This window comes from Tympanuchus pallidicinctus, unplaced genomic scaffold (assembly GCF_026119805.1).
Source record: "Tympanuchus pallidicinctus isolate F22 unplaced genomic scaffold, pur_lepc_1.0 scaffold34, whole genome shotgun sequence".
NCBI lineage: Eukaryota > Metazoa > Chordata > Aves > Galliformes > Phasianidae > Tympanuchus > Tympanuchus pallidicinctus.
This window is the reverse complement of record NW_026294752.1, coordinates 102,212-120,444: the sequence shown is the minus strand read 5'-3', so window position 1 is coordinate 120,444 and position 18,233 is coordinate 102,212. Positions and strand designations below refer to the sequence as shown.

Here is an 18,233-nt window from a genome sequence, read left to right as displayed (position 1 = left end):
CTCTATATACTTTTCAATAATATAGGCTGTTCATTGATGGGTGTTCTGAAACCTAGTCCTAAACATTCTTTCTCTGTGTGGGCATGCTAAGAAAAAAAGTGCACTAGCTACCTATCCTGGACTCTCTGAGTCCATGTCTCATTCTAGCCCTTCTGGGCCATGAGATTCTCAGCAACAGCTTTGGTTCTTCTGCTTGTTTGCAGAAGCCAGCTTCTAACACCATCTCTTACTCCAGCTTACTTTCATCTACGTAGCTGAAAATAGGAAGAATTTAAAATTCAGAGATGAGAGTAAAACAACGCAGAAATTCTGTAAGGGGTTGGTTGTTTAAGCCTTGTGCTATTGGGCCCGAGCATCCATTTGGAGACATAAATGTGTGCTGTGAATATAAAGATAAAAGAATTTATCACGACAAGTTTTTTTGCCCTGGTTTGTTACATATGCTATGAATCTCTCTGACTCTAATTAATGTGCCCACTACTTGTTCCTGTGCACACAGCTTGAATGTCTTGATTCAGTGAGGGGGTTTACCTGGCAGCCAGCACTTTGAAAGCAAACATGCAATTGTCAGGGAGCCATTTGGTGCAGATCAAAGCCACGCTGCAGCTGGGGGCATACTGTTGGACTCACTGGTGACAGCGAGCAATGGGTACTTCTGTGATTATTTGAAATGTTAAATTAAATGATTCCTCTGTAAAGCTGACTGTTATACTTGTTTTATAAAAGGGTTGGTGATGAGAACACGTGAGATCTTGGGGACTTAAAAGCAAGCCAAAATGCCCAAATGAGCCATGGGAATGAAAACTTAAAACATGACTATGGTCAGAAAAAATCTTTTTTTTTTTTTTCTTTTTCTGATTTCATTCTTTCTTTCTGCTGTACAAACGTCAAAACTCCCTTGAAGTCCCACATGCTGGGTGCACAGGTCACATTGCATCAGCTTTTTGATCATCTTTAACTCTGGTTTCCATGATAGCAATGCTCTCTGCACCTTTGTGCATTCTGGCTTTTACGGCTCCAGGCAGACTGGAGTTTAAATTCAAATGAAATGACACAAAGTATGCCAGGACTGGGGCTGTTTATATGTTTATTCATGGTATCAGCTAGTGTGGATTTTTTACGTTGATTGTTGTTGTTTGATTTGTTTTGTTTGTTTGTTTGCTTGCCTTTTCTGTGAAAATAGAAAAGTTGGTTGCTTTGTCTTGGGAGAGCAAACTCAATATCACTCTCTGAGATGGTTTATTCCTCTGGCAGTGTTCTATGAAGCTTGGGTGCTTTTTTTTAACAAGGGTAAAATCTATTTTCCTTTATATGCAAATCTTCAGTGTTAAAATGGCTTTGCAATGGTGTGATTTAATATCATAATATATTTTTTGTAGTTTAGCACTGTATAAAGTTTAGCGGTTCAATTTATTTTTGAGATTGCTATCACATGAATAACCTTTGTTGCTGACATACTGCAATGTATTCATTATTTAACAGATGACAGTCAACTCCTGAATTAATGAGGATGGTAAATATGAAACAATAGAAGTTTTAAACATGCCTCACAATTCTTTATTCTCATTTAATGCTGAAAATCATGCAGCTAAGGATAGCGTTAGTACCATTGGACGTAATGAGCCATAAACAGTCAAAAAATATGACTTGATTTTTTAGTCTAACTGCACGGGAAGAGAACTTGAAGTGACAGCAAATTTATCTAATTTTTTCTTGCTTTGAGACCCTGGGATTTTTTGCTGAAGGAAAAGTAGGTTTATTTAGAACAAAATAATAATAATAAAGGAAAAGGAAAGAAACAAAACCAACATACACCCTCCTCCAAGAAACTCCATACTTTGAAGTATAGTAACACATACCTGCCCTCACCAAGTATATTTCTGCTCGTGCACACAACATATTTTGCTTTGCCTGTAGTCACCATTTTTGATTTTTGGTTTCTCAGGTAAACTTTGTAAACAGTGGTGCGTGCAGCACTTCAACAAAGTGAAACGCAATTTCAGCCTCACAGAAGGAACAAAAGTGTTGAATGTAACAGCATTTTTGTTTTGTGACACTAATACTGATCTGTTTTTGTCTTTCCCAACGTAGGTACTTCAAAAACTAGGAAAAGCAGATGAAACAAAGGATGAACAGTTTGAAGAATACGTTCAAAATTTCAAACGACAAGAGGTCAGTTACTTCCTTGGTTTCTTAAGAAGGATGCAGTGTATTTTAACTTGCTGATTTTGAAGAAGATGGTGAAGGGTAACAGGTGAAAGAAAATGCTTTCAATCATGAGTGTAAGATTTTGTTCTGAAATTTAAAAAAAAAAAAAAAATTAGTTGCATTTCTGCATACAAACATGTAATACATTCATATTAGATAAGCATATTCTAATAATTCATAATCCCATCATGCCATCGGGATTCATTGGAGTGTCAGCATGTTTTCAACAGTGTGATTTAGAACAGAACCTAACCTCAATTTGATACTGCTTTGTAGTTGCCTTCTGACAAAGAAAATGATTTGTTTCCTTGGTTTCATGTTGTGGATTGTTTTCATCAGTGGTGTAGTGTAGTAAAACTGGTATTATATTAAGCGAATAGCTGAACAGTTGTAGACTGCTGTGTGTTGTCATACTCCCCACTAGTGGAGGGATGGTGAGAGCTGTGGTGGCAGTGTTGATGATGCACTACAGGGCAGCAGGACTGCTCTTAATGTTGTAAATACATACATACTAATTGAGTTTCCCTGAACAGTTCATTATATACTCCCAATGCAGTCCTGAAGTCTAACTTCAATTGCTCCTCACTTTTTTGGATGGGGTTTTTAGCTCCAGGGTGTTAATGTCAGCAAGAAAATAATCTTGTTATGCAAGTATGTACAGAGGTATCAGTAGCCTTCATGAGCTATCTTTCAGAGCTCATATGTAAAAACCATCGAAGAGTGAGAGAACTACTCCCACAAAAATTACATGACATAAAAGTTGGTTCATAGTAGTGTTTGCAATTTCTACACTGACTCAGTCCAATCTACCACATGCCTTTCTGTCCTTTTTTGTATAAAGACAAATCCTGAAATCTCTCTGCTCAGACTCTGATTAACCCTTCTGCATCTTACAGTGACTTACAGTTATTTTCCAATCTCTAGAAGGACAGGGAGGCTCGAGGACTAACTGGACTATGTAGCTCATTCTTCCTCTGAAATGATGATACTGGGAAGTAAAAGAAGCTGTTTCTCTGAGGAGAGTGGTTCTTTCCTCAGTTTTGCTAAGGTCAGGTAGATACTGGGATTTAATAAGGCTGAAAAAGCATTCAGAAGCTTTGAAGCCCTGTATTTTCCCTTTTCTTCACCTTCCTCTTTTCCAAATCTGCTGAGATATCAATAGAGGATTTCTTTCTTTCTTTCTGATTTTTCTCATCTTGTGGCTTATCATTGTTTTCAATAACACAGATGTTTGCACAGCTAGTAACTGTGTTATTAGAAATAAGGTGCATCTGTAAGGCTCTTACTGGATTGGAGAGGAGCAGCTGGAGTATCCCCATGAAAAAAATAGAATTCTGTGGGTTGTATTTTTAGATGCAGCTTCTGAGTCAATTAAAAAAGAAGAGATGAAAGAGGAAAAAAAGTCATTATCAGCAAAATTATGTTTCAAGTGTGTGTTTCTTCTATTCTCTACCAAGAATTTTCTGTAATGTTGTTTTTCAGCTGAAACTCTTGCCAAGGGCTAAGGAGGAACTTAGCATTTCTTCATTTTTATTTCCTCCTTCTTTGAAGTACTGAGAGACAGGAATAAGCAGTCAAGGACTCCATAGGAGCTGAATTGATGTTAAATCTGAATGCAGATATGACTTGGGGCCACGGTAGGAAATGGGCAAGGAATGAGTGCTGAAGGAAATACTACAACTCAACTGAGTGACACATGCAGTAAAGGTTAGATTCAGTGGCATAACAAATGAAAGATCGTGTGTACATTTATTAACCTAATCATGCATGCTGCTGTGTTCTGCTAGTCTTGCTCTCAAATAATCCTGTTTTGCTCTATTCCTCAAATACAAAGGGGAAAAAAATGCTGTAAGAACACTGTTTCTACCAGGTACCCCAAATAAATTGCTTAAGTTTTCATAGTTTTACCTATGCTTTGATATCCAACTGACTGGGAATGCAAAGATTCAAAGGATTACATTGTGCACCTGAATTATCACTCTTAGTGATCAGCACTTTACAGAACTGCTGTCCTCTGTGGACTCAAGCAGCCATCTCTTCTTGTTTTACATTCAATCCTGCTTTCAAGGTTACCTCTGCAATTCTAGAGCCCTTAGAAAAAGAAAAATCATACTCGAGGTATTAAAGAGTTAAAAGGCAGATGAGGTGATGGATCATTGTGTTGAGATCCACGGAATAGTGGACAGAAATGTGGGCTTCCAAGGAGGGCCACCCCCTACTGGAGACTGCACCATCTTTTCCAGTTCTCTTCAGGATTATTTTTCTCTACAATGGTTGTTTGTTATAGTAGTCCTTCCTGTGACAGGGGCAGCTTGAGAGAAAGTTCAGGCTAAACTTAGTTTCTTGCAATCTCATTTAACAGTGATTTGGCTCCATGTCCTGGCTATCTCACTTTCCTACATTTGGTTTTGAGGAAGGCTGTCACAGCTAGTGATATGTGGGCTCTGGGTAAATTGAAAGGTGTTGAAATGGACTATTTGTCTTAATTCTCCACCTCACTGACCTGATGTCACTTGGGAGGTCAACTGGTTTTATGGATAGAATTATCCTGTTTTGATACTCTCCAAGGATAATAAATAAGGACTCCCAGTTTAGCTCAGGGAAAGGACAGAAAAAGAGCAAAGCACTTATTATCCAGGAAACAGATAATGCAAAAACTGAGATCTTAATAAGCAGTTCTTTGCCTGAAGAGCAGGATGGATGGTAAGTATTTACCATGCTCAGCAGGATGCTCAGTATAAGGGTACATCCAGAAGATCAATATAACTTTATTTAGGATAGCATAATTTAAGCTGCCCTGAGGTCCATTTCCCACCTCTGTTTGAGTACAGCTGGATGAGAGATCCCCATTTGGCATGAGACTCAGAGCTGAATTACCAGATGAGTCACCATGGAGAAACTGAGTCATCCCATGTCTGGAGAGAACAGTGGCTCTAGAGAGCCTCCAGATTTTCCTGTCAGAAGCAGTAAGCTGCTGCAGCTAAAAAAAAACAAAAACACCAAAAAGATTGGATTTTTAGCAGTGAGTAAAACTGCTTCCACTTCACCTTCCACTTAAGTTGTGAACAGGAAATTGTCACTTTAAAACAAAACTTGTGGACCTTATATAAACTTGTGTGGCACAGATTTTCAGTATATTGCAAGAATGTACTTGGGACTTACATGTTTCTTTCTCCACAGCTAATTGTGGATGTTCTCAGCCCCTCAACTGACCTTGAAGTTCAGGGAAAAAAAAAAAAGACAGTTCCTGCAAAATTCTCTACTCTGTGAAAATATCATCAAGTCCAAAATTTCTCTCTCTATATAACTATAGATATCAGCATTCAAGCAACTGCATCTTACACTTTTTTTTTGTCAGAAAGTTCAGTAGGAATTTTCTTATTCTCTACTATATTTTAATGACTCAGCACTTGTAAAGCATCAATATTCTCTTTCACATCTGTGAATATTTACTCTCACCATTTTTCCCTACATAGTTATGAGATTTCTTTTATTTTATAGACTACAGTTAAAAATGTTTTAGTGTTTAAACTATTAGCATTATATATTGTATATGTACACGCAGAGATACACCAGTTGCTGCTATAAAAAAAGCATCTGTGCATGAAATATTGTCAGAATAAAGCAAAATGTTGAGTGTTGCTGTTGGCGGTTTATGGTTGCTGTTTGGCAGGGCAGTCAGCAGATGCTGAAGTATTCTTTTCATGTCAGACATATCACTAATTTTTTATAATGCCCAAAGAGGCTGTGGATGCCCTGTCTCTACAGGTGTTCCAGGCCAGATTGGATGGGAGTCTGGGCAATCCAGTCTAGTGTTAAATGGGGAGATTGATGGCCCTGCATGTGGCAGGGGGTTGGAGATTCATGATCCTTGAGGTCCCTTCCAACCCTGGCCATTCTGTGATGCTGTGATTTTGTGACCTAAGACAGCAAAGATGACATTCATGGCCTGCACACAGGCATTAGACGTGCCTCTGTGGTCCTCTCAAGCACACCTTGGCATCTCCAGGGACATGTTTTGGTAGCTGAACTCCGTCACTGGAGGCTCGCCCATTCTCAGACTGCAATACTTGAATGTAGGTATCTGTATTTGACTTCATTTGTGTTGAACCAGGCAATGTCATCAGAAGGGCCAAAATAGCAATGCATAGTGTTTCTGGGGGCACCCACAGCCCTAATGGCCCTAATCAGTCCCACTCAGGACACACAGCCCTTCACTTGTGCCCAGAAGTCCTATTTTAGCTCATATCCCTGAGCCATATTATAGAAATGCAGTCCCCAGTCCTGCTTCCCACAAGGACTCTGGACATACATCCCAGCTGTGTGTCCTGCTGCTGCCAGCTGGATCTCCTAGGCAGCATCTGGATCTGACACATCCCCTTCTTGGTTGGAGGTACGTTATTGAACCCTCATTTCACTTGTGGCTCCTGGTGTAGCCCTCTTCGTGGTTGCCATGAGGAGTGTGAGTCAGTTCTCTAAATGTTAGCACCCACTGCCATCTGTGACGCCCCTTCTTGGCTCCCCAGCACCATCCCACAAAGCTAGGAGTCTCCTTTAGGATCATTTGTGTTTGTGGATGTGTTGCAAGGTGTTCCAAAAGAGACTAGGCAGCTGTGCTGAGTGAGTGGTCTTGACTTTAGGATTTAGTTCTCCTTCTGACTCCATAGACTGCACCAAAGAGATCTGCATTAGCTCTAAGAGGAGGAGAGGCACTCAAGTCATGTGTAGGCAGTCGCAGATGTTTTGATCTGGGGTTGAATGAAGGGCACGATGAAAACATTTCACAAGAAATTCAACATGTTCTGCAAACCCTTCTTTCTTTTGGAAGCTATATGCATCCCATATAGCTATTAATTGTCTTATGCACTTCATGTCTACCCTTCAAACCCCTCATTTTACTGATCTTGTGCATAGGCTATAGGAAAAATCATCTGGGCAATATATGAAAAGTGCAAGTTTTAAATTCACTCTCACTGGAAGAGTCCGTTTTCCCTCGGCTCATATGCAGGTTTCCTTAGTTGTCTGTGGGGTCCCACACTAAGCTGAAGGGGATTTTTAAAATCTGCTAAACTACAACTTAAGGTGGATCAGTACACCTCTCTCCCTGGGAGGCTCCATTGCTAAACAAAGTTGATTCCAAATGATGTCCCTGACCCCCCAAAATAAACAGGACACATGAAAACTCCATCTGCACTAGCAGAAGGGAGCTTTTGTTTTTGTAAGCCTAGAAGTATTTGCAAACTGTGTTCTGAGGGACTTCATCTGACTGACATCTTTTCAGGGGCCATCCTAAGGTCCAGATACTAGATGATCACAAAGCCAGATACCATCAGAACGATGTGCAGATTATTCTGGGCCTGTGGGAGGATGTTCTACGCTGATTACTATTTCTTTCTAAAATGCATGTTTAATAATAATCTTACAAACAAAAGGGTATTTTTCGCAGCACAAAAAGAGAGATAGCGTGCAGTTATATCTCAACCTCACTAATTTCCAGTCAGACAGGATTCTCAGGAAGGTGAAGCACTCCGTTCTATGCTACAAAATTATCTCTGCAGGAGCGGCTCAGATCCTGTCCAAGTAATTCTTCACTTGAAAGGACAGAGTGGCTGATTTGATGTTACGCTTTTTCAATTCTGCCTATTGACAGCTCCAGATCTAAAGTCTAAACTGCAGTCACACTGGGCTGCTTCCGATTGCCCCTTGGATTTAACCAGTTATGCCTCTGCAGCTGTGGTAAATGTGAGAATCGTTTTCCTCCGGGATGTGAGGTTGAATGATCAAGTTCTTTACATTTTTGAAGCAGGCTGGTGTATGTTTTTTTGGGAACTCTTTGAAATAACTGGCCCTGGAGAAAGTTGACATAGCTGAGCTCTGTAATTCAGTGCACCAACAGAGCACAATCCAGTGGACTGTAAATGGTTCTGAACAGTTTTCTACTAGTTCTGTTAATACATAGCTTATATATGTCATTTGTAAATACAGTTATTAATATGCATCTTTGGGCTGCAATCTATTCTGAAAGTACTGTTTTCAGAAAATATGTGTATGTACAGAAAATCTTTAAACAGAAAGTCTGTATGAATGCAATACTTCTATCCATATTCTTGTGGACTACACTTGCTGACCTTGCATGCCCAAAATATCCACTGAAAACGTTAGTTTGAACTGTAATTAAGGAATATGAGTATGACTGTAAGGTGATGTAGTAGATATGAAGACAGAATCCTAGCTTGGGAAGGGAGATGTTTAGTTGTGAGGCACTGGAAATAGAAAGCAAAAGGTTTGGGTTTTTCTTTAGGGAGGGCACCAAGAATTCTCTGTCTTCATCTCTGCATCATTCTTCTGTCTTCATCTCTTCATCATTGCTCTGTCTTCATCTGAAGCAGTGAGAATTGGTATTAGCAGCAGGAGTCAAAGTTAAAATGGTAGTTAGAGCATTGCAGCAGGCAGTGAGTTTTCTTACTTGGTCTGTTGGGTACCACTGCTATTGTGAGGCAGGAGATGTTGGCATTTATCTGTGAAGTTGATATTTTTTTGATTAGTCCAAGCTCTTTGAGAAGCATGATTGATTTGACTCATGTTTCCTTTGACTCATGTTGTCACTTCATTACTGGAATGATTAAATTCTTATCTTGAACCTACTTGGTGGGTGACCACAAATTTGATGCTGTCCTGGTATAACAAAAATACTCCATTTTCAGTGCACTAGGCAAGTAGTTCAAATGCCAGTTCTTTCACAGATGGTAGAAAGAGAAAAGAAGAAATATATTTACTTGAGAAAAAAAAAAGCTTAAACTTGGAAGACAGTTCTAGGAACTACAGAGGGGAGAAAAACAATTAAATAGGGTACAATGGTACACAGTTCCATTTCATACTGAATTATGGAAGCATCTAAGTAGTCTCTTGTTGTCAAGCTTCACTTAATTACACAGACCTTTGCGTTTATACTTTTCTCTATAAGACCCATCAAGTCAATACTACTTATCTGTTTGCAGAAGGAGTGACAGCCATGCTGTATGTTGCAGCTAATAACTGCACGTTACATTAGAGGGTCCCTGACAGGTGATACAGATAATGCTTCCATATGAACAGTTTCCCCGGTGTGTTAGAGCTGGAATTCCAGTATTAGACTCTGAGCTGCATTAATAATTACCTGTTCTGCATTTCTATGGGACAAGTTAGTGCTCCAGCCTCAGCATCAGCTTTCTGCTGAAGCGGAGGGATTTATTTGATTTTGGTATCAAGCACACACTGTTTTGACCTTTCTATTAAAGATGTATTGTGTTTATATACTGTATGTGACATGATGGAAAAATCATACTCTTCTGTTCTGCCTGGAAAGCTGTGAATGAATGAGCCTCCCAATAGGTCGTCCGATTCCAGCTTATGTGCAGACATGGCCATTAATTTCTGAGTGGAAACAATTTTTCTGATGCATAAGCTAGTAAAGACACAAACCTTGTTTTGTCTGGTGTTAGTATTTGAAAGTTTTAACAGGTTTTTTAACTCTTTCAACCTATGGTGACTGTGCTATAAATGTCTTAAGTCCAGTACTAAGACATACCTAAGTACTGTTCTTTAATAAAATAAGACCAAAAATGTATATTCTGAGAATCAGTGTTGCTGAAAATGCTTAATGCTTCCGTGAACGTCTGTAAGGGCTGTGACTGCAGACAGCAGATGCTCCTGAAAAACTGAGTCTCCTTATCTCACTGGGTACCCATGTCTCTACCAGCTACATAGTACTGAGCACATAGTAAGAGCAGACAGTAGAAAAGAGCATCTGACAAGCAGCACTGACTCTGTGCTATAATGTTCAAAATAAGAATTTGTTGCTTGGAGAGAGCTCTGCTGATTTTTCTAGTAAGAGATGTTTTAGGTGGTCAGCACACCCCACCACTCATATGTAAAGACTGCCTGGATTGCTTGACAGACTTTGGGGAATCTGCATATTGAGTTTGGCCAGGTGAGCCAGGAACTCTTGACTTCTGTTGCTGGCATCTGGTGAGAAACGTCTGCTGTTCTCAAACAACCAGACCATGAGAAATTTGCTATTATGTACACTATCAAGATACCTCCCTGGACTTTTCTTGCATATTATGATACTCTGACTCATTTTACTGCATCATGTAAAACAAATAAAACAAATTATGAAGTAATAAGTGAAGCTGCAGTGCTGCCTTTGGAAATCTCATTTCAGAGGAATACAACATCTGCAAAATGACATCTATTTTTCATTCTCCTTCACAATGCTTCATCTCTATTGATGAAAGTGATGGCTTTAATGAAGAAATTTCAGGCTGTGGTTTCAGAGCCACCACATGCCTTCATCTGATAGACCAAAAAAGGGGAAAGATTGTATCAGTAAGGAGGAAAATTAAATGTGTAGGAAACTTAGAAATTGCATTGAATATGCACAATCTTAAAATCAGTGGTTTTTATGAGCTGTATGTGATGGTTTGCAAGGGATGCAAAGCCATCAATGCAGGATTTTCATTCTGTGATCAATAGTTATTCTGTTAGGTGATAAAAGTACATGACCTTTACTAATGGGGAGCTTACTGTTGCAAAATGTGCAGAGCAGAAGCACGTTTTGCAGGATTCTCAGGACCTGAGATTTCTTATGGAAATTTGTATTTGCTTACTTGTTGTTGTTGTTGTTAATAGAAAGGCGTAATTTTGTTACCACTGCAATTGAGAGGTTTGCTTTCTAATTCAATGAAAGCTGGCCATTGTCTGTGGGTGCTTTCATATCATGCGTCATACAATATTTGCTGATGAAGGAAATTTCATGTGGCTCAGTGTAGCCTATATATTTGAACAGCTTTGTGACTTATTAATAAGAATTAATAAGGCTTATGGAGACCCATGTTCAAGATCATTCTTTTGAATCAATTGCCAGAATTTGCAGCAGCACTTATTGCACAATATTTGCATCACGTTTTACTGCTTCTTGACTTCTTCTTCAGCATTCTCCCAAGCAGTGGTTGCTGATGACTCGTAACACTAGCAAAGCCCAAAGGATCTCACAGTGATTTAGGACAGCAGGAGTAGAATATAAGCAGTGTTTGAGTAATCTGTGGCCATTGCATGCCATTTGTTGTAAACTATGCTTACTATAGAATAACTCTTAGTGATACAAGTGTGTATGAGTAAGTACAAGGCTTTTAATGGAATTAAAGGCAGGCAACAGAATTAAAGGCAGATAACAGAATTAAAGGCAGACAAGAGTTCAGAATGTTCATGTTCAGCTGAGCCATGATGAAGAATCTAGTTGCTGAACCTACTTCCAATTCTCTTCACAAGTTAAGAGGCTATAAAAGCATTGATGCTAGAGAACATACAAATTGGAAAGATAATTTCTGTACCTTTGCATGACTCCAGAGCACAAGTATCTTCCCAGAAGGAGAATGACATGTATGAAAGGAAAGCTGCTTCTTCTTTCTGTTGTGTGCTTGCAGATACCAATCTTCAGATCTTCCCATGAGAAACTTAGTCATCTCCTTTCTTCCCTGTCAGTGTTGAATTCTGCCACCTCTCTGCCTCCCTTTTTAGCATGGAAAGTAGAGAAAAGATTGCCTCCGCAGTGCGGTAGGATGTTACAGTGTTACATAGGACAATAAAGTGTGCTGCTACTTGTGAGGATGGTACTTTTTACTAACCAAGATGAAGATGTATGTGTGTATGTTTTCATAAGGGACACCATATCAAGATACCACTGCTCTTAAAACTTACTCTTTGTTGTGTTGTAAACCATTAAATCTGAGGCTTAATTCCCTGATTAGTGCAACTGGTACCTGTCTGACCCCTTCCTTGATGTGAAACTCCAGTCCTGAAGCAAGGGAAGGGTTTGCCTTTCCTTGAAGCACTGAAAGTAGTCCTAAACCAAAGGGAGATGAGTGGGCTAGGCACTCCTGTGCTTTTACCATCACTCTACATCTTCTCTAACATCATCCTGATGGGTCTTTTCCCATGTTCGGAATTTAACTGATTAATAAATTTAGGCTTAAAAAGTTTTGCTAGAGATAAAATTAGTGTGAAAGCTGCCTTCATTTCTTAAAATCCATAAGTGCCTTTTTCTGATCTAGTATTTCCAAGGCTGTAAAACGTGCTCTCTTCTTCTGGTATAATGCATGCTAGGGACATTTGATTCTCAGATATAAAGGCCTTCAATTCCCTGCAGACAGGGACAGGCAAGTGAGTTTGGCACATATAACCTGTGTGTTGCAATGTGTGTGCAGTCTGTGCGAGTGAGTATTTTTTGACTGAGACCAAGATGATCTCTTTCAATCTGAGTTTGTTATGATTCTCTGCCTCCGAATGCCCTGACCATTGCTATAATTCCTTTACTGACATCAGAGATCCTTTGGCGTCAGTGGAGTTGCAACAGTTCATACCAGTTGAGACTCTGCCTCCTGATGTATTCACACACACATCCTTTTGAGGTCTAACTCTCACATGAAAAACATGAGAAAATTTCCCAAACCATCGCTCATATTTTGCAGCTGATTCCATATGGTGTAGCTGTATGTGAGAAAATGTGAGGGATGATGTTCTTATAGATTCCGAGCACTTAAATGAGCACTTTTAAGGATATTGGTAGGTAATAAGCACAGAGGGTTTCCAAAATCGTCAGGCTATTGAGTGTCCTGGAGTGCAGCTTTGTAGCAATGAAGTTATGTGCAATAGTTTAGTACAGATTTTACTGTAAATCCTATGAGTTGTGAAGTCCAAATTGTGATACAGTTAGAGATAAAGTAAAGCAGTTTGTTTCCTCCCCTTTAGTCTTGAGTTTTTAAAGGACTGTTGCTATAAGATAAAGAAAGAGCCTTTTGATGCATTTACCAAAGGAACAGTTGAGACTTCACAGCAAACTGCTGTAGCCAAACTAAACGTAATTACTAGCACTACTGGCTTTTTTAGGAGATATACACTTGCAAAGTATTACAGCATTTGGAATACTGTTCAAAAAATAATAAGCAATGCATGGAAGGGCATGGACTTTCTATACATCTAGTGTGGCCTCATTTTGAGTGGCTTCAAAAGGGAGTACAGTATTCGTGGTTATACTTCTTTGTCCTTCTGAGGACATTAGCCAGGTTGACATGAACTAGACTGTAGCTGTAAAATGTATCTGCTGTTCTTTGATTGGATTTCTTCTCCATCCAAGTGACTGATAAAACCAAACCAGAAATTTTAGCATAGAGAGTACATTTTGTGGTCTGTTAGTTGATCTTACATGCTTACATCATGTAACACCATTCATCAGGAAGCTCATGGAATTGCTCTTTTTTGGTAAGTCTGTATGTGTGTAAAATGTAACTGAAACTTGTTTGCAATAACATAACTGTAATGTCTTTTTTACTTACTAGTTGTCTTTCTTGTCTGTTTGTTTTCTTTTCCAGGCGGAGGGTTCTAGGCTCCAAAGAGAGCTGAGAGGATATTTAGCAGCCATCAAAGGTGATTTTTTATGTTCTATGTCATTTTCATAAAGCAAATTTGATAAAAAGTGAGATAAATATTCTTATTTAAAATGTACAAAGACAAGGACAAGTACAGCTGCTTTAGTCATTAATAATCTACTTTTCTGTTTTGGATCTGGCATGGGCTGTTTAATCTGTTGATAGAGTTTCTGCTCCTTCTGATGACAACTCATGTGCATACATAGCCTTGCACGCATGGCTTACCCTCAACTGTCCTCTGTGTGCAAATCTGCTGCCCAGAGCCCCAACAAAATCTGTGCATTACTCATCTTTTAAATGCTATAATACAAAATACTCCATGCAAGGCAAGAGATCCCTCGCAGGTTTCCAGGTTTCCTTACATTTCCTGGTGTTACTATTTGGATGATAGGTCTTCTCTTTCTGAAATCGTGTTCTCTAAGATGTTGTGATTTCTTGTTAGCTTCTGAATGATGGATCTATTTATTTTTTTTTTCAAAATAATTTTTTAATTGAAAATAGGATATGATCCCTTAATAACAAAGATCCAAGTAGCAGAAGCTCAGTGATTAAATATCAGAGAATATGTAAAGAGCTGTTTAAATCCTAGTGGATGCTCATAAATCCAGCATACTCAATTTAGTACTATATACAGCAATTATTCTCTGTCATCCCACTAATTTTCAGAGGAGATGGAGGCAAGGTCCTAAATGAAAGGGAATAAGAGTTTGTGACATTTGTAGATTCATTAATAATTGTAGATTCATCAATAACAACTTCTTGAGATAAATAAAGAAAATCTGTATGCATACATATTTTTAGCCTGACTCCTGTCCTGCAGGAAAAATGTTATAAACCAGTTCTGACATCTCTGAAAGCCATTAACAAGCAGAGAACTCCTTTCGATGGGAAGTGAAGGAGAGCAAAGCAGTAGCTTAAATCTTTGATTTTCTATTACTTACTGTATGGTCTGGAAAAGGGAAATCCTGTACCAGACAAGAGGTAATTCTCCTTGTAGGGATTTGCACAGTGCTTGGGGTTTTTTTGGTGGAAGGAGGTTGAAAGGAATTTCAACATTCTTCATTTATTTGGGACCCGTTGGACACTGACTTTATTTTCTAATTTTTCTGTCATTCCATTCCCCACACACATTATCAGATGTATGCATAGCCAGAAGCAGTGTGATGAGGCTGTTTGGCCAGATGGCTTCTCTGTCATGTAGGCTGACTGTTTACATGCTGCTTTGATTTCCGTGTTGGTGACAACAACCCTTCTCCCCATGTTTCATTTTCTTTCCCTCTGACTCTCTTCTTATCCTCACACTTTGTGCATTAGTGACCCTTTTGCTGGCTTACTATCAAGTGGGCTATTCTTTCCACTGAGTTTTACTTTGAACTTCATGTGCAGTTTTTCACTGTGCAAATTTTGCCTTTTTATCTGTGCTTTTCTGTTCCCCATCTTTCTCTTTTCGCAGCCTGTAAGTCCATATTTAAAAATGCCTTTCTCCCTGGGAACGTAAAGTGTTTGCTAACGCCTTGTTATCTTTCTGTCCTAAAAAAGACCCAGTCATAAGCAGCTCATAACAGCCTAAAAATATTTTTCTCCAAAACCAAGAAGCCACTGGTGATCATCTTTGGCATGTATGCTGGAAACTGGGACAACAGCTCAGGGCAGCACTCCTTGATACACAGCTCTGAGGCGTCCTCAAAGCTGATGAGCTCAGCAGTGGTGAAAACCCCTCCAGATTTTGGGTGGCAGAGATCATCAGAAAATGTCTACAATTGCTATTCTTTCTAGTATAGACACCATCAGAAAAGCTTAGGAACCTCCACTACAGATATTCAGGTTCTGAGTGGCATTTCAGTATAAAGGACATCTGGGCTTTGAAAGTACACTGTGTTTGGGAGTTCATTTTGCAGGTAAGAAGGTTGATTATATAAATGCCTTTGATATCTTTGTGTTCTTACAGATGGAAGAAAAGCTCACTTTATAGGGTTCGTTTTAGAGTGTTTCAAGGAATGGCAAAATAGCTAACCTTTCTGCAATTAAATGCATTTTATGAAGCTGGAATGTTGTCAGCTCTAGTAAAAATTGCCATTTTGCAGCACGACTTTTGAGTGAATATTGGAAGCTGAAAGTATAAGATCTGTCCAAAATTTAAGCAAAGGAGCCTTCTTAGAGCCCTTTACCCCTTTGTTCTAATATAGCAAACATTTTCTGAGGTTTATTAGCACACATTCTTAAAGAGAATTTTTGCTGTATTCAGACTCCATCCCTAATTCTGATGTGCTTCTTAGCCTCAGTTCAGTCTTGCCTTTGCTACTTGTTACTTAGGGACCCAGTGGAAGCATATAATGAAGCTGTTGTGAATCTGAATGGTTTATATGTGCTACTTTATTTAACCTGCATGGTAGTTTCATGTCTGCTGCGCATCAGTTGTGTTTGTACTGACAAAGCCGTGTGCTACCTCCCATAGCTGTAGCCATCTCATGCCTCAGTCTTTGCCTCTTCCTATCTCCTTGGCAACGTGCATCTGGATTCTCTACCATGATACTTTTTTGTGCTTTTTAGAGCTGTAGGAGATTTAAAAGGTTTTACAGGCCTGTAGTTAAAGAAACCCTAAATCAGCCTCCCAGTTTCTACCATAAGCTCTTTGCCAGTACAAGCACAGATGAGTAGATATATCCCGGGATTTGCCTGAAGGGAACAAGCTGACAGAGGGGGAAAGGAATCCTGCTTCATAAAATAGAGTATTTTTCAAGTAGCTTGATGTAGTGCAAAGTAGTAACAGGTTCATAGGAAGAGAAGTGGAGATTCTGAAGGGCTGTAAGCAATTTTACTGCCTAGTTGTCAGTCTGTGGCTGACAGAATCACAGATATCCTTCAGACAAATAAATCTTAAAATCACTTTTTTTTCCTGAGAAGCAGTAAAACAATTCATCATCTTTCTGCGACGTTTAGCAATGAATTATGAAGTGATTGAGTTGTTCTAGAAAAAATTATAATAAGAAATGGGCAAAAATGAACGCAACTCATGTGGCAAGACCATTTCCTTGGAGAACCTTACATGAAGTTCTCTTCTCCACTCAAACAATAAAATATTAAAATATAAAGCCAGAATAAGGTGCTTTGTTTAGTTAGGAAAATGGAATTTTCTCCTTAATTCTGCCTAGATTTCCCTGCCAGGACATGAGGAGATAACACAGTATATAGGTCCTGAAATTAGCATGGGTTCCAGGCCAATCTCAGTTTTCATGGGAGCTTGAGTACCTTGGAACTGTGATAGGAAAGTCACCTGTTCTCTTCCACCCCTAGGGCACTGTGATGGGAACACCTATACATACATCCTCTGAGCATCCCTACTGCATATCGTGCCTCTAGGAGTCCAGGAACAGAGGCTCTTTCCCAAAGAAAGAGAGAATATTTCACACGAGTGTCTCAAACTTCAGTAATGGAATTATTTAGCATCATTTCTTCCTGAATGATTCAATTATTTCTGGTTATTAAGTGATTTAATTATCAAGAAGTGGTACTTAATGAAACAGTTGATATTAAGTATAAAATTCCAAATGTTCACCAGCAGTAAAAAATATTTTCACATTTCATAGTGCCTTCATGACTTGCTCTAAACAATTTATCTTTGTCAGTGACAGCAGCTGAAAACAGCAGAGAGAGACAGCCTGCAGTCTATGGATGACACTAATCCTCTTAACTTTAGTGGTGATTAATACATAAAAGGTATCTGTGTGTAAGAAATATTCAATGTGAAAGTCAGCCAAAATGAAAAAATCTTTGAACATTGTAGGTTTATACCTGTAGGCACCAAAACAGAATGAGAAGGCACTGAGTTAGTACTTATCCCTGCATTCCTTTGAGATACAGCAGTAAGCATAGTATAGATTTAGTAGGAAAATAGTAGCCTGGGTGGTTTTGTCCTTTGGGAATTTCATACTGAAGCTTTCTGACCAAGGGAGCCAAATGTTATTATGTGCATCTTCTTCACAGTGCAGCTGGGTTTGTCTGATGCTTTTTGCAGGGAATATGCTTGACTGAAAGACTGCAAATTCCCAGAAGTGAAGGAAATATAGAAGTTGGTGTAAGCTGATGTCCCTCAAGAAAGGGCTGTTAACTGTCTTTTACTTGCTCTCTTAAGAGATACATGCTCCAGTTCTGTAGTATTGAACAAATAATGAAGTATTTAACAACGTCTGTGTATGTACAGGTGCTCTACGCAAGGCAAACCCATGACTGAGCTGAATGCAGATTGCAGAAGAGATTAGGGGAAAGCTGTGCTAGCAGGCTGCCACCAGAATGTAAGCTGCAGATTTAGAGTGCAGCGTCCTGAAGGGCAGAAGTTCAGGCATCAGAAAGGATCAGGTGTGAGCAGGGATGTGCAGACCTTCCTAGTTTGTGTGTTTGCCCTGAGTGGACAGAGCACAGCCCTCCTAAGTATGGCGATACTGTGCTGGTTTGGCCTTACCTCCTGAATTGGTTAATTCCTAGTGACATTAAAGAAAAAATTTTGAGTGCTCCCTGCAAAAAAATATGTCATCTGTATTTTAGTGTAATCTGCCATACCAA

General features: G+C 39.2%; 1 protein-coding gene across 2 annotated transcripts in view; it reads left to right on the top strand.

Moving 5' to 3' along the window:
- The window catches only part of AMPH (amphiphysin), a 103,102-nt gene that overhangs the window by 41,258 nt on the left and 43,611 nt on the right, over positions 1 to 18,233 (top strand). For both annotated transcript variants that reach the window (XM_052698971.1, XM_052698970.1), the window contains exons 2-3: positions 2,092 to 2,172; positions 13,617 to 13,671. In XM_052698971.1, coding sequence (XP_052554931.1) covers positions 2,092 to 2,172; positions 13,617 to 13,671 — 136 coding nt within the window. The remainder of the gene's footprint in view (positions 1 to 2,091; positions 2,173 to 13,616; positions 13,672 to 18,233) is intronic.